Genomic DNA, 15,158 nt, shown 5'->3' on the forward strand with positions numbered 1-15,158 from the left:
AATTCTACAAAGTTGTTTCAAAATAAGAGACATAAAAAATTCTCCAATGGCACAATTATTTTCTTCTACCGACGTGAGTAGAAGAATTTATTTTCTTCACTTGGTCAAAGATTTTCATATGTTAGCCTTTTTCAAAACAACATAAGTTCTAGTGAGCACAATTTTTTACATTAAAAAAATTCGAGTAATGTTGCCTAAAAAATTCTAAATAAAAAAAGTAAAACTACCATTACGATTACCTTTAAATAAATTATTTTTTCTTTGGATAAATTAGATTTCAATTTATGCAATTTCTTCGAACATACAATAGATTGAAATAAATAAAAAAGACCAACTATATTGAAAAGGACATAAAAAGGATACTTGACCACGTATATAAATTGCCAGATTAGACGGAAAAATGAAATTTTCAATCAACATATTCAAACGCGGAGAATTAAAAATACAAAAACCATATATTGACGTAGGAACACTCACAGACGTCTTTAACAAAAAAANAAAAAAAAAAAAAAAAAAAAAAAAAAAAAAAAAAAACACTCACAGACGCACACACACACACTTGTAGCAGTCGCTTACGTTTCGAACCTCACTGTACCGCACACGTTAATAAATGGTCTTTGTCGTGTGGACGGAGTCGTCGTAGATTTTCAAAGCACGAGCTTAACAAAAAGGGACCACTCAAGATGCGTTGATTTGAGATCAGTTCAGAAACCAAGATTTGGGTTTGTTTTTTTCACCACGTTATTATCTCACAAATTCGATAATACTACTATTGTACCTACTTACAGTATTAAAAAGATAAAGAAAAAAAAAAGAAGAGTTTAATTCCGATTTCGAACCACAAAAATGAGTCATGATACAGGAGCTCCTCCTCATGTTACCGGAACTCCTTAACACCAAAAATTATGCAAGCAAACATGGCTTAGCATCTGTTACACCTAAATACCAAAGCACTTCATCACAGATATCCTAACTAACTAATATGTTCGATGATTCTCATGTTAATAAAAGGCCTAAAAATCTTTTTTTTTTCAAGTGGAAGAGGAATTAGAGACGAGAGATTCTTGATTCTTCTTGGCTCTGGAAGCTCTGTGTCTTTTCTTGAAGTTGATTTGTCTGAATCTTTTGGTTTCTTTCTGTATCTCCATGAATGGTCTCTCCACTATATTTCTCTTCTCTGTCTCCAGTTTCTTCTGTTTCTTAGCTACCGCCATCGCAGCTGCTTCGCTATTTTCCTGCTCCCTCTCTGCTTCTCTCTAATCAAAGACAAAACAACATAACAATGCTTGTTTCAGTGACCTGTTGTATTAGATTAATGAAGAAAGAGAGGGAAGCAGACCTGAAGATCGTGGATGAGACTGTCGAGAGATTTGATCTTCCTATGAGGCCACCGGGGAATCCCAAACTCTCTGCATTTCTTTTTCAAAACCGTGAGACCTACATTAAGACTACGAGAAGCTTCCACGATAGTAAGACCAAAGTATTTTGAAAGATCTTTCAAGGAAAGTCCAGCAACAATCTTTGATGGTGTCCTCTTCCCCATCAACATCTTGACATTTTCATCTACATTTTTACAATGAACCCTTATATTAATCACCAAAATCTTGAAACTGGACTTAGCCGGCACGTAAACCTATTGACATTTTCAAGAAAGAAGAGATACCTGATTCCGAATGTTCAGTTTTCTCATTTTCAGATTCCTCGGATTCGGATTCTGAATCAGGAAGGCAGTTAAGGTCTTGTTTAAGGACGATCCTTGGCGGTTTAGGCTGATCAACCTCACAGTCTCGGACGCTATCATCTTCGGATTCCAACTTTAGCAGTTTAGTCTGATCAGATTTACAATATCCGACACTAGTGCATTGTTCCTGGTCAGAGACCTTTGATGGTGTCTTCGGTTGTGATCCAGAGATAAACTTGAGGTCATTAGCTAAATTAGGGATGTCCTCCAGCTTAGGGTTTCTGTCAATAAAAAGAGAAAAAAATGTTTAGTTTCTAAAACACAACTCAAGAACACTACTGTTACAAGCCCATTTGTTTACAATTAGGAAATCTTAGCAAGTACAATCGAGAGAGTGAACTGATTCACAAGTTTTGGTCTAATCAGTAACTATGGACCAGAGAATAATATATAAAGACCTGTGGAAATAATTAAAAGTGAAGACAACTATATAAATTTTGTGCTGTTACCTTACCTGTGTGGCTAGTACTAATAAGACACACAATAAATCGCATCCTAATCATGTGTCCAACTCTGTTGTAATTTTATATAGATAACTCATTCACGTAATCTATTCCATTGCTACATTTTGGCCATTGTGGTTATGCAATGTTTTTACTCTGGAATCAATATTCAATAACACTATATTTCTATGAAATAATATTAATCTAGAATTCGATTTCAAGATAACACCGATACTAAAATAGATTAACGTCGTGTGATGTGACTTATAACCGCACCAAAAATTAAAAAACCAAAACGGTCCTAATGAATGAGGGAGTCAACAAAACAGCGTTACCGTGAAGGGCAGAGGAGAGTAGGAAACCGAGGGAGCGGGTGATTAAACCGGAACAAGAAGATACAACGCCACGTGCCAAAAACCGACCCTTCCGAGATCTCCGGTCGCCGGGAACCTTCCAAAAGAAACAGAGGCTTCGCTTCCTTCTCCACATAAGGGCTTTCGCTTTCGAACAAGAACTCTCTCTCAATCTCCACCGATCCATATACATGCAAACTCCTCACCGCCTCTGCATTTCAACCCCACACCCACACACACCAAAAAACAAAAACCAGTTCTCAAACCTGACCCGACCCGACCCGAATTAAAGTTTCTAGACAGTGTATTATTAGACTTACCTTTACGGATGAGGCTCTGGAAGATAGCGAGTGAGGTTAGAGAATGTGCCATGTCCGGAGAAGACCAAGAGTCGCAAAAGCCGAAGATTTTAACATATAAACTTTTTTTGTGAAAATATATATTTTGTTTTCCTTTTTTAGTGTAAAAAAAAAAAAAAAAAGATCTGCAGAAGAATCCAAGGTTTTTTTGTATTTGAAGCGTTTTTTTTGACCTCAAGTGAAAAAAAGGCTTTAGTGATAAAAGGGGAAGAAGCCCTTTGGTCTCCACTCCCTGAAATTACCAATAAAGCCACTGGCTTTAAGTTATATGTACTTTCTTGTCCTCCTCGGTTACACTGAAGATTCGCTAGGGCACGTGTAAGCGTGCGAAGCCCATTTAGTTTAAACACTCACACGCGCGACGCATGTCTGAAAAGTGGCAACCCGATTTTATTTTTATTTTATTGCATTTAATTTTTAAGAAACTAAAATGATTCTACAAAGGCTAATTTTGGTAAATGAATCAGAGTATTTACTATAATGTTTTAGAGTATAGTATATTTTTAATTTGGTCACTTATATGATTATCTTTGTATATATATATATTTTTTTTTTTTGTCATCTGTTTATTTCTTAAAAGTGGTGAGTTCTTTTCTCAAGCATTTAAAACTGGCAACAGTTACAGTACGCTTTTCTGATTTGTGGCAGGAACGGTAGATTTTGGATATTTTGAGAATTTTTTTTTTCTTTTTTCTTGAAAAAATAATGCTAAAAGCCAATTTTCGTGAAGGCTTTTCAAAAACTAAATTGACTAATTGCGTTATATTTTGGTAAGATTTATTACAACTTCTATATGTATATCTCTTTACTATTTTCTTTAGAAACTATTTTTTTTTGTTTTAAAGCTAAATTAAAGCTGGACATGTTTTAAAGTTTCAAATTCAAAATCAGAAGAGTGTAGGAAAATAGTCTACCTAACATTAACTTACAAGGATTTTTCGATATAAATCTAAATTATATATAGTACTAGTTTTGAGTATATCTGAAAACAAGTGTGAGTGTACTTTGTAATAAAACTCAAATCGAAAACCCATTAAATAGAATCTACATATTTTGAATTGCTTAAATACAGTTTTTGTTTCGTAATCCTACATCTTTTCCTCTAACTTTAATCTTAAGTTTTGGAAAACTCAAATGAATAGTGATATGAAGACGACCACCTCTAATTTTAATCTATATATTGTGGAAACATTCAATTGGATGAATGATGATGAAACGAAGACGATACGTTGGCCAAAACGCTGGTCCTGTCTATATCACTCTTACATTTTTTTCAGAAACGAGGCTAAAACAAATCAAATAGTTGGTCCAATTTGGCCAAATATTTTAACGATAGCTAGAAGAGTCAACAACAATACCCAAATAAGAAACGGGCAAAAAAGCTTGTCCAACAAGATGAAGAGGTCATTTCCTAGAAACTTGTCGAAGAATTTTCAACGGTGTTTTCTTTTTTCGTCTTATAAATACATAACATTTCTCATATTACCTGAATATCAAATCTTACACATCATCATTCATCGGTATATAGAGTCTCCACAGTCCACAAACTAAAAAAAGAAAGGAAAAAAACTCCGATCAATCATGGCGTCTTGCTTTGCGTCCTTCTTTGGTTGCTTTGTTTCAAAATCCGACTCACGTATTAGCTCAACTGATGAGAGTAACTTAAAAACCTTGTCCTTGAAGAAACCAAAAAGCAAATCCGAATCTCCGAGAGCTCCGATCATCGTGTCTTATTTTCCCGCTGGTTCGAACCTTTCCCGACTGTAAGTGTCACATAGAAGAGAAGATAAGATGCAGTGTTGGGAGGTCTTCTTTTCTTTCTTTCTTTTGTTTGATAAAGAAGAGTTGGGATGTTGACATGTTGTTTGTCGCACGAAGGCTTTATTTTTTGGTTCATCTTGTTTTTTTTTTTTTTTGATTATGTACATATAGACCATTTTGATTATGTATGCTTTGTGTATTCAGACCATATAAAAAATTAATGTTTATATACATGTTTTTGTATAAAAATGTTGAAGAGGTTAGTATATGGAGATCTCCATACTCCTATAGTCTTCTTCCCTGCTCTAGACGTTTCCAACATTTTTGGAATTCACTACTGATGGCACAAACACACTCTTAAAGCATAAACGCACCACAAGAGAAAACCATAAAGATTTGGGCTTTAATAAAGACTTGTTTGGTTCGTAGCCGCAAATAATAAAAGCCCATCAAGACAAGAAGACAGAAGAAGACAAGTGTTTTAAAGTGGAAGTTATCTTTCCCACGTGGTCTTTAAAAAAAAATAGAGAAGAAGAAGATGAGATGATGAGAGTAAGCAAAGTGTTGTGAAGACTTTTTAGAAAGTAGAAAAAAAGAAAAGCAGAGACTGTGTGGTATTCAAAAGTCGAAAACCCTAAGAAGTAAATTTATGGGAGCTGTATCGATGGAGTCGCTTCCTCTAGGTTTCAGATTCAGACCTACCGATGAAGAGCTTGTTAATCACTACCTTCGCCTCAAGATCAACGGACGTCACTCTGATGTCCGAGTCATCCCTGACATCGATGTCTGTAAATGGGAACCTTGGGATCTTCCTGGTTCGTCTCTCTTTTTTATTTTTTTATTACTCTCACAAAATTTGATTCCTTTATTCTCAGATTCTGATTTTCCCATTCAAAGATTCCACCTTTTTTTTTATGTTCTGATTCAATTGAAACAAATCTGATTGGTGTGGCAGCTCTCTCGGTGATTAAAACGGATGATCCAGAGTGGTTCTTCTTCTGCCCTCGTGATCGAAAATACCCAAACGGTCATCGCTCTAACAGAGCTACTGACTCAGGCTACTGGAAAGCTACTGGTAAAGATCGTAGTATCAAGTCCAAGAAGACTTTAATTGGTATGAAGAAGACTCTTGTCTTTTACCGTGGACGAGCTCCTAAAGGTGAGCGTACTAATTGGATTATGCACGAGTATCGTCCCACTCTTAAGGACCTTGACGGTACTGGACCTGGTCAAAACCCTTTTGTTCTGTGTCGTCTCTTTCACAAGCCTGATGATCGTGTCAATGGTGTTAAGTCTGATGAACCGGCTCCTACTTCTTGTAAAGACTCACCTGATGATACTTCCTCTGATCTTGTTCAAGAAACACCTTCCTCTGATGCTGCAGTTGAGAAACCGTCTGATTATTCAGGTGGATGCGGCTATGCTCAGAGTAATATGGCTGATGGGTCAATGACTGAGGTATGTACAGGTGATGAAAACTTTTGAATCATTAGGCTTTTTTTGGAGGTGAGTTTACCAATTTTGTTGAGGTTGTTGTGTTAATAGGTAGGTAAAGAGAATCTATGGTTATCTTGTGACCTTGAAGATCAAAGGGCTCCTGCACCGCGTGTGGATTCTACATATGCTGGTGATTTCGGTTATGATGAGATTGGATTCCAATTTCAAGATGGTACCAGTGAGCCAGATGTGTCACTAACAGAGTTGTTGGAAGAGGTGTTTAATAATCCTGATGACTTCTCTTGCGAGGAATCAGTTAGTCGAGAGAACCCAAATGGAATCTTTTCATCTGATAAGATGCTGCAGTCTGCAGCACCCGAGGATGTTTACTTCAACGACTTTATGGCTTACACTGATACAGATGCCGAGATGGTGCAGTTGCAGGTGAATTCACAAATAAACATATTTTGTTAACTATACAAGATGTTATCTTTTACAACCATTGTGACATAAGTAAAAATGACACAATTTTCATCGTTTGTTTGATCAGTATGGTTTAGATAATGGAGCTTCTGGATGGCCAAGGGACGCTGTATCGGCTTACCCTGCCACTACTAATTCATACTATGGTGATTTACTTCAACCAGACCAGGTGATCAATCATACCACGGAGAACAACCTTACAGAAGGGAGGGGGATAAAGATTCGAGGTCGACAGCCACAAAACCGTTCGAGTACAGGATTGATAAACCAGGGCATTGCTCCAAGAAGAATCCGTCTGCAGGTGCATTCTAGCTCTGTACCTCCTGATGATAAGAATCAAAGTGAAGAAAAACAGCGGGAAGAGGTGAATGAAGGACTCACTGATATTCCTGAGGTACGAGAGAGTTGTAATTCCAAAAGTTGTGCGTGTTGAGGCATACATAAACATAAAGGATGCATTTTTTATAATAAAGAAGTCGTTATGTGATGTGCAGGACAAACAAGTTGCAGCTAAAGACACAGAGAAGAGTGATTCTTTGGTGAAACCTCAAATAAAGCTCAGGACGAGGGGAACTATAGGCCAAGTAAAAGCAGACAGAGTTGTAGACGACGAGGTAAAGAAGAAGAAGAGAACTTGTTTTAGACATGAATGAAGCAATAGCATATATAGTAGTTAGCTCTAGTAGAATTATAGAATTTAGAAAATGGAATCAGTAGTACATGTGAGGCAAGAGTTGTGAAGCTAGTAAATGATAAAACAAACTTGAGTAGTATCAATAGCTAAAAGAGAAAAGCTGTTGTACAGGTACAGGTGGAGAGGAGAAAGAGAAGAAGAGAAGGGAAGCAATGGAAGCTGGTAGCAACGGTAATAGTGGCAGTGATGGTGGGAGTAGGGGTGGGTATGTGGATGTTGAGTTCATAACACATGAGACAGAGTCAGAGAGAGAGGATAAGATTCAAGTTTCGTATTATATGTAATTAGGGATGATGTAATGTTAGTATTGTTTTTTTTGTGTTGTAACTTTGTAACCTAAAAAAACTTATATGTAGGGAACATGTGTGTTTTATATACAGTAGTATAAGCGATTATAGTTAGATTGTAATAGATCTGAAATTATTTTGTTGATGAGTTTAAGCCGAATGAGTGAAAAAAAAAAACAGAAATCATTGGCGGGTAATTTAAGTAATAACAGCAAAATTATAAGGCGGGTGACGTGGTAATCAGATTAGCCAAGAAGATAAATTAAAGTTAATCTGGACACGTTTTAATAGACACGTACGTGTATTTTTTTTAGTTCCCACTTGACAAAATCCCGCCACATCACGAAATTATTTTTAAAAAAGTTAAATTTTATTTTTTTGGGGGAAATCTGAATTTTTTTTTTTTCTTTAAATTAAACAACACAGCGCATCAAAATTAAAAAAAAAAAAATATATCTGGAATCGTCGTCTCTCGCAAAAAACCCTAAATCGTTCACACACAAGGTAAAAAACTCGTACTCCTCGCCGCTTCGTCTGAGTCAAGTCCGAGTCATTCACCGATTCTCACCTTTTTTTCTTGTTTACAGATCTCTCGAGATGAAAGATAACCAAACCCAAGTCGATGCGAGGGGCACTGATGATAGGTATCTTTATCCGCTATCTCGAATTCTTTTAGATTCCCAAGTTGTTTCCTTATATATCAAATTCGTTTGTTTTGGGTCTCAGATTGAAAGTTAGAGGAGGAAAGAAACTAAAGGATCCAAACAGGCCTAAGAAACCTCCTAGTGCTTTCTTCGTCTTCCTGTAATCTCTCTCTCTCTCTCTCTATCTCTTTTGTCACTAATTTTGATTACTACTCTTGTTTAATTAAGATTTAAGTAATATTACATGGTAATTAATTAATCTCATCTTGGTGATTGATTAAAGGGACGAATTCAGACGGGAGTTTAATTTAGCTAATCCTGATAACAAATCCGTGGCTAATGTAAGTCATTTATTACTAAATTAATCTCAAAACGCGTTTGTTTTAGATATGAATGAATCTTTTAGTTTGTTGTTTTCAAAATAATATTTAGGTTGGTAAAGCTGCTGGAAAGAAATGGAAATCTATGACTGAAGAAGTGAGTCTTTTTTTTGGCTTCTTCCTTTTTCAATCCTTTTTATTTTATAGTTTGTTTTTTTGAGATATGGATGTTGTTGTACTCATTATTGTTCTTCTTCAATGAAACAGGATAAAGCACCTTTTGTAGCCAAATCTATTAGCAAAAAGAATGAGTATGCCATCACTTTGCAACAGTATAACATGGATCTGGTAACTAACTAAAGAACTCTTCTTGTTTGTACTTGTTAGTTGTTACTTACAACTACGTTTTATTTTGTCTTTTCCCATGTCTTAATGTTATGTTTTTTTCCGTCAGGCTAATGGAACCAAGACATCTGGAGATGAATCTGACAAGCCCAAGCCTGCTGTAGTCAACGAGGTGAAAGAAGGTGAAGGAAGTGAAGAGGTTTGTTTTACTTACACTTTTGAGTTAAAAAAATCTCCATTTGATCTCTCCTTTTTCGTTAGTGTAATTCTGATTTGAGCTTTTATTTGTTTTACAGAAGGTAGGAGGTGCTGCTGATTAGGGAGCTGGATTCAGTGATTTGTGTCTCAAGTATTTCTTTCTGTTGTGTTATCATGTATTAGTAGCTAGTTTACTTTTAAGGGAGAAGAATATAGTTTACGTTGTTCCTATATTTTCCCCTTTCTGTTGTTAACTTGTGGGATTTATATTCACATGTAACTTCCCAACTTCTTTTCGGGATGATAACTTTGGATTTAGCTTTGAATTTCTACATTTTATGTATGACATGTGTTTGCACACCTATTTTACTCTTTTTGCTCTCTATATGATTGGTGTGATTAGTCAAATATACAACTTTGTCTACAAAGGAACTAGTTTCATCAGCTGGCCTTCTTTGAAGGAATATTGTTTTGTTCCTATGCTATTTTGTCTGATGTTTGTGATTTGTCTTTTGTCATTTTGTGGCATCTTGTAACTACTCAGAAGCATTTAACGTTTTTGTTATCAGTCACTGGTTAGAGTTTGACATCTGTTACACTTAACACTTCCAAATTTCTACAGTTACACATTGAGATTGGAATTGAGATTACTGTTCTGTGAAGGTGGAATTATTCATTGTCCAATGCTCGAAAGAAGTTGAAGATAACCTCACACTACCACTTGTATAAATCTTTGAAATAAGTATTTACAGTATTGTTCAGCAATATGGACTCAAACAAAATGAATGGTAATTTTTGACATTCAGAGTTCTTTTGAGATGTTGTNAAAAAAAAAAAAAAAAAAAAAAAAAAGAGTTCTTTTGAGATGTAGTATATAGTTTTAAATAAATAATTAATCGAGCAAGAGTAAAAAAGGTTGCTAAGATTTTGAGCTCTGTTTGTTGAACTCAACAGCATTCAGCAGTTCTTTTGCAGTGGAGGAGAAAGATTTTGCAGTATCTTCCATCTCTGTCGTCCTCAAGCTAATTCCCTGCATAGATGATTAACATATTTGAAGTCTCTGAATGAATCCATCCAAGATAAGGTTAAATCTGCAAAGCATGGATCAAGTAAATAAAATACCTGCAACTTTTTCAGGTTGTCTTGAAGTTTGCTCTGAGCCATTTTGGCAGCTCCCGTTTCCTGTAAAATACACAGAAAGATGGAAATCAATGATCCGGAATTACAAAACTTGTGTGAGGTTTATAGAAGCTTTACCTCAGACGAGGTAAACCCGTATTTCTTCTTGATCTGATCAACTGTGGCGCCGCTTTTCTCCTCATGTTTCTCATCATTGGTTGCAACACTCTTTTCATTCTTAGCTGTCATCTGCTTCAGCTTACCTTTGAAGCTGCTAAACCTATTCGCCATCTTCTGCTTACTAAGCCCTGACAATATCCCTTGTTCTTTAGGCTTCTCTTGTTGTTGTTGATCATGATGATCGTCAATGTCAATGTCATCTTCAAACGTCAAAAAGAAAAAGATCAGAGACATACACCAAACTAACATATTGCATCACGAAAGAACATCAAAAGTGGACAATACCTATGTCCAACTCTTCTTCATCGTCAACTTTGATAACTGTATTGCTCTCTCTACTTCTCTCAACATTGTTATTCCATGGGAAGTTGGCTGTTGCAAAGATTTTAGACAGCTCCTCTACTGTTTCCTTGGTACATTCTGGCTCTGTATCAGTTGTGCGCTTCGATTTAGTCTTGAAGACAGAACCAAACATACCCTGCAACAAACAAGATGAGATGAATTAGTACTCTCATACTAGTTTTTTTGCATGTAACGGAAAGCAAATAAGCCAATGTTTCACCTTCTTTTCCTTTGGAGATGATGATGTGATGATTCCTTCGTGACAAGCCGCGTTATCTTTCTTGTAAACTCTGCTCAAGGATTCCACAAGCCTGGAACAAAAAAAGAACAAGATACTGTCAGCCTTTTCAGTTCATCTGTATGCTATACATCTAATCAGACGCGCATCAGTCTTTACCTGAATGTATCCTTTTGAGGTAAAACTGAGCTGACAATAAGTTCATCATCTCCCTTGACCTGCAAAGAGACAAAATGATGATCATCACAAAGTCTAGCTTGAGTACCTACTACAATTAAGTACAGGGTATGTTTCTAAAGGGTACCATGACTAGATCTCCATCCCAAGAGGCGGATATGATAATCTCTGGTAAAGCATTTGGCTTTGGTGGAGAATATGTGAAGCCTCTAATGGAAGTTTGTTTCAGCAGTGAGAGTTCTGGCAAAGACCTGAGGCAAGTCAAAGCATTTAGAGAGATTTTGTTGCTTATATGAAGAAAGATGAAAAGGCAGATCATGTGTTTTTCACCTTATCTCAACCGTGCCATCTGTGAAAACAAGTGTAATACCAACACCAGAGGTTCCATAGAAGGTAGAAGCTGAGCAAACGGATGAAGAACTGAACTTTTTCTTGTGAAGGACCTTCTTCACTCCCTGAATAACGTGAGTCAAAGAGTAGATATATATAGCTTTCTCCGAACAAATCAAAACCGAAGGCTGCCTTATCGAAATCTCCTCAACTGTGCTCTCTCTGCTCGTATCTAATCCATTTCCTGAAGGGTCTTGTTTTCCATCTGCAAACAAAGATGAGGAAAATCAATGACATCTTTTGATTCTTGATTTTAAACTTAAAAAAGGGAGAGGTGGACCTACCTAGGATCTGCATAAATAGAGCCTTGAATGGTTTTTTAGGCTTAATCATGTTGGTTCCAATCATATTTCCCGTGTCGCTGTCCAAAGCAAAAACTGATGAGTCTCTCATAGCAACCACTAACACGTTCTTCTCGAAGCCTTGCACAATGCAACTCTCAAACTGCAAGGAGATGATCCTTGGACAGATATCACTTGCGATGTGTTTTGAGTATAACACAGTTGCTTCCTCAACGTCAGCCAGAGAAACCTATAAGTAAACCGGTATTAACGCATCAATCACTTCAACTAACGAATCCTAAGTAGAAGAAGTACTACAAGCTTACATGTCCTTGATCTGATCCAATAGCGATATGTTTCGAGTTTTGGCTCTTCTGAATACAGGTTATGGAACCTGTAAGCTTTATGTACTTAACACTTTGAACAACATGGCTGTTCCCTTTCTTTGAACTTCCTGAAAAACGAAATAGACTTATCCTTATGAGGACACAAGATATCTTAATAAAAGTAAAGCCAACTTCTATATGTTAAACATACCTTGGAAAGGGATAAAACTGTTTTCGGTTAGGTATGGTTCAGGTTTGAACCTATAAAGGCGAACCTGCAAAAGATTAAAATCAATCATAAGCCTCTATTTTAGTGGCATTACATAGAGTATTTTGGTTAAGATGCTTTTTACCATTCCGTTATGATCACCAGAAACAAGAAGCCTTGAGTTGCTGTCAAAATGTAAAGCTGTCAATGCCGCACTTCCGCGTGAAGATAGATCATGATCAGTCTGCCAAGAGACACACAACAAAGGCAAAATATTAATTTTGTAAGATCTGGATTTTCTAATTAAAACAAAAGAGTCCGGGAACTTTTTACCTGTTCTTTCAGGAACAAGACAGGAATGGGAAAAGGACAGGTCATGTCCCATACACCAATGGTTCCATCACTGTGACCTGTGATGTAAACATTCTTAACCTTTGTGAAACCAGGAAAATGTGCAGAACGGGAACCTTCCTTTGGCAATGTCTGAAAAGGAAGAAAGGGCAAAGCATCTTTTGCTAGCTGAGCATAATCCTGCAGCATAAGAGAATCACAAGCTCAAGAATGTTCATTACATGCAAAACTTGATGGATCAATCTCACAGTTTAGATTTACCTCATCTGAGAGATTCAGCAAATGTGAAGGGTTTGTGAGAAACTTCCCTACTGTGACGCTGCTAGAATCTGAAAAGGGGAGCTTAACCACAGTTTCCTTTGGGAGAGAAGGAGGTGATTTGGATTGAGACTGAAGTAGATACTTCTCAATCATATAATCATCATAAGCATACACACGTCCAGACTTTCCAAGAACCAACAGATAATCTTGTTTGTGTTTGCTATGTTCATTAACATCAGCTATGATCATCTCCATATCAGCACAAGGTTCAGAAACATGAAGCCCCAGCTTAATCATTCGAGTTTCGGTTTGCTCATTCAATAAAACTACCTGCAACGAGTTAGAGGATGTTCCAGTGACGTAAACCCGACTTGCTTTACCTTCTGCATAAACCCATTTCAGAGAAGATATTGGTATCTTCTCGGATTTGTATCCGAGGTTAAGCTTGCAGATCATAGCAGAACTCTCTGGTGAGCACTCGCCTTTTGTAGGAATGCTCCATATTATAATATCTCCGTTATTATATCCAACACAAACTCTGCTTCCTGAAGGACAAACCCAACAAGCACAAGTAGCTTTCTTAGTGTCCTGCTTTACCATCCCGTGACCTCCTGTTTTCAAAACCGGTTTGCTTTCTCTGATGTCCCATAGTGCTATAAACCCGCTACTAAATACAAGTAGAATCCTGCAATGGAGCTAAAGTGTGAATGACTCATAGGCTTTTCACCACAAAAGATTTGTTGATTTGTTACCTCTTGCTTTCAGCTGTTGGCTGTGGTAGAATGCTCACAACTGAAGTATCCTCAGAATCTTCAACAGGAGAGCCTACACCAACAACAAGACATTTCAAGAAAGACAATTAGATCCATGTGAAAAGTAAACTAAAGAAGCTATTTTTGGTATTTTGGCAAATTACCATTAGATGCTAAATAAGGTATAGTGTACTCCATTTGTATCACTTGATTAGAATCAAGTTCAATCTTCAACACCGATACATTACCAGAAGAATCTCCAACATAGCTACCAATCCAAATTCACACTTGTTTTTAGTGTCATCAACACAAGAAACTATGTAAAGTTTAAACCAACAGAAGAATTAGAAGCATACAAATAAGGTGTGTGTTGCATAACCCGGAAAGAAGTGATTTCTCCATTGAATACATGAACATGAGACAGAAGCTTCTTGTCTAAGTCCCAAACCTGCGCGAACTTAGCTTTTAGACCAACGCTCAAATGCTACTACTTCTTAAATGAATCAAGAAATGTCTGACCTCAATCTGGTTCTTAGCATTCACATTGAGAAGGATTCCTTGGTTCTGAACAAACTGAACAAATTCAAAACAAAAGAGGAAGAAACTGTTGTCACGGCTAAGTGAATTAGTAATAAAGAAACAGGATAAAGAGAGAAGAAAGAGATACTGAAGGGAACACCTCAAGAAACCTGCTTGTAGATGCTTCCTCAGAAACTAGTAAAGCCTGAGTTTGATCTTTCCCAAACAGTTTGATTCTACCATCCCTGAGAATCAAGAACCAAGAGTAGTTAATATGATGAAATATACAAGAAACAACTTTTGAAAATTGATTTTGCTTACTTGGTGGAAACAGCGAGGGTCTTCTGAATTGGATCATAAGCAAACAAGTGAGATCCAGAAGGGAGTCCATAATGTAGAGCAACACGTGGCTCAACGTCATTAGCTCTCAGTCCTTCCGATGAACTTCCTCCAGGCTATGATAATACAACAACAACGGAGGGAAAATGGTAAGACTGTTTTGTCTTAAATCTTTCTTGCTAAACCGGCCGGTTCGATTGACCAACACGAAACCAAACGATTTGAGTAACTTATTGAAGTATGGATAAGTACAAAAGTCAAAATTTAGATACGCATTTTTAATGCGACTTTTCAAAATTTGGGGACACGAAACATGCGTGGCAACAAAATACCGTCTTACGTCATAAATTTTGTTTTTTAATTTTCGTTCAGAATGGATTAAACAACTGGGCAAACCAGGAACCGACACAGAGTCAAGAAAGAGTCACATTCACAAGTAATAAGATCTTTTGTTATAAATCCGACAAAAAAAAAAACAATCACATACACTCTTAATTAACATTAATTCTGTGATTAATCAAATATTATTCTAAGATGGATCTAACATCGATTTAAGTAAACTTCACGATTTCGTAAATTTGATATTATATGAACAAAAAAAAAAAAAAAA

The 15,158-nt window shown here is 36.5% G+C and overlaps 4 protein-coding genes across 4 annotated transcripts in view; 2 read left to right on the forward strand and 2 right to left on the reverse strand.

The window, feature by feature from the left end:
* Positions 807 to 3,003, reverse strand: LOC104733129 (protein RKD5-like). Its single transcript, XM_019233799.1, has 5 exons — positions 2,858 to 3,003; positions 2,520 to 2,748; positions 1,664 to 1,962; positions 1,340 to 1,563; positions 807 to 1,256 (listed from the first exon to the last, which is right to left on the reverse strand). The coding sequence occupies exons 1-5, from the start codon at positions 2,907 to 2,909 to the stop codon at positions 1,032 to 1,034; spliced, it is 1,029 nt and encodes a 342-aa protein (XP_019089344.1). The 5' UTR covers positions 2,910 to 3,003; the 3' UTR covers positions 807 to 1,031.
* On the forward strand, positions 4,385 to 7,712 carry LOC104729646 (protein NTM1-like 9). The gene is made up of 6 exons (XM_010448605.2): positions 4,385 to 5,472; positions 5,613 to 6,115; positions 6,203 to 6,538; positions 6,645 to 6,971; positions 7,072 to 7,191; positions 7,383 to 7,712. The coding sequence occupies exons 1-6, from the start codon at positions 5,307 to 5,309 to the stop codon at positions 7,497 to 7,499; spliced, it is 1,569 nt and encodes a 522-aa protein (XP_010446907.1). The 5' UTR covers positions 4,385 to 5,306; the 3' UTR covers positions 7,500 to 7,712.
* Positions 8,001 to 9,450, forward strand: LOC104729647 (high mobility group B protein 5-like). Its single transcript, XM_010448606.2, has 8 exons — positions 8,001 to 8,062; positions 8,146 to 8,202; positions 8,285 to 8,362; positions 8,486 to 8,543; positions 8,635 to 8,679; positions 8,790 to 8,870; positions 8,977 to 9,066; positions 9,164 to 9,450. Exons 2-8 carry the CDS (start codon positions 8,156 to 8,158, stop codon positions 9,185 to 9,187), a joined length of 423 nt encoding a protein of 140 aa, XP_010446908.1. The 5' UTR covers positions 8,001 to 8,062; positions 8,146 to 8,155; the 3' UTR covers positions 9,188 to 9,450.
* The window catches only part of LOC104729648, a 6,426-nt gene continuing 1,030 nt past the window's right edge, over positions 9,763 to 15,158 (reverse strand). The window contains exons 2-21 of the mRNA XM_010448607.2: positions 14,531 to 14,664; positions 14,370 to 14,454; positions 14,210 to 14,263; positions 14,047 to 14,138; positions 13,855 to 13,958; positions 13,691 to 13,763; positions 12,939 to 13,623; positions 12,660 to 12,857; positions 12,472 to 12,570; positions 12,330 to 12,393; positions 12,119 to 12,246; positions 11,796 to 12,042; positions 11,452 to 11,716; positions 11,249 to 11,372; positions 11,104 to 11,162; positions 10,927 to 11,017; positions 10,650 to 10,842; positions 10,323 to 10,564; positions 10,188 to 10,247; positions 9,763 to 10,095 (exon numbers count right to left, since the gene is read on the reverse strand). Coding sequence (XP_010446909.1) covers positions 9,985 to 10,095; positions 10,188 to 10,247; positions 10,323 to 10,564; positions 10,650 to 10,842; positions 10,927 to 11,017; positions 11,104 to 11,162; positions 11,249 to 11,372; positions 11,452 to 11,716; positions 11,796 to 12,042; positions 12,119 to 12,246; positions 12,330 to 12,393; positions 12,472 to 12,570; positions 12,660 to 12,857; positions 12,939 to 13,623; positions 13,691 to 13,763; positions 13,855 to 13,958; positions 14,047 to 14,138; positions 14,210 to 14,263; positions 14,370 to 14,454; positions 14,531 to 14,664 — 3,108 coding nt within the window. The 3' untranslated portion in view covers positions 9,763 to 9,984. The remainder of the gene's footprint in view (positions 10,096 to 10,187; positions 10,248 to 10,322; positions 10,565 to 10,649; positions 10,843 to 10,926; positions 11,018 to 11,103; positions 11,163 to 11,248; positions 11,373 to 11,451; positions 11,717 to 11,795; positions 12,043 to 12,118; positions 12,247 to 12,329; positions 12,394 to 12,471; positions 12,571 to 12,659; positions 12,858 to 12,938; positions 13,624 to 13,690; positions 13,764 to 13,854; positions 13,959 to 14,046; positions 14,139 to 14,209; positions 14,264 to 14,369; positions 14,455 to 14,530; positions 14,665 to 15,158) is intronic.

This window comes from Camelina sativa, chromosome 12 (genome assembly GCF_000633955.1).
Source record: "Camelina sativa cultivar DH55 chromosome 12, Cs, whole genome shotgun sequence".
Lineage (NCBI taxonomy): Eukaryota > Viridiplantae > Streptophyta > Magnoliopsida > Brassicales > Brassicaceae > Camelina > Camelina sativa.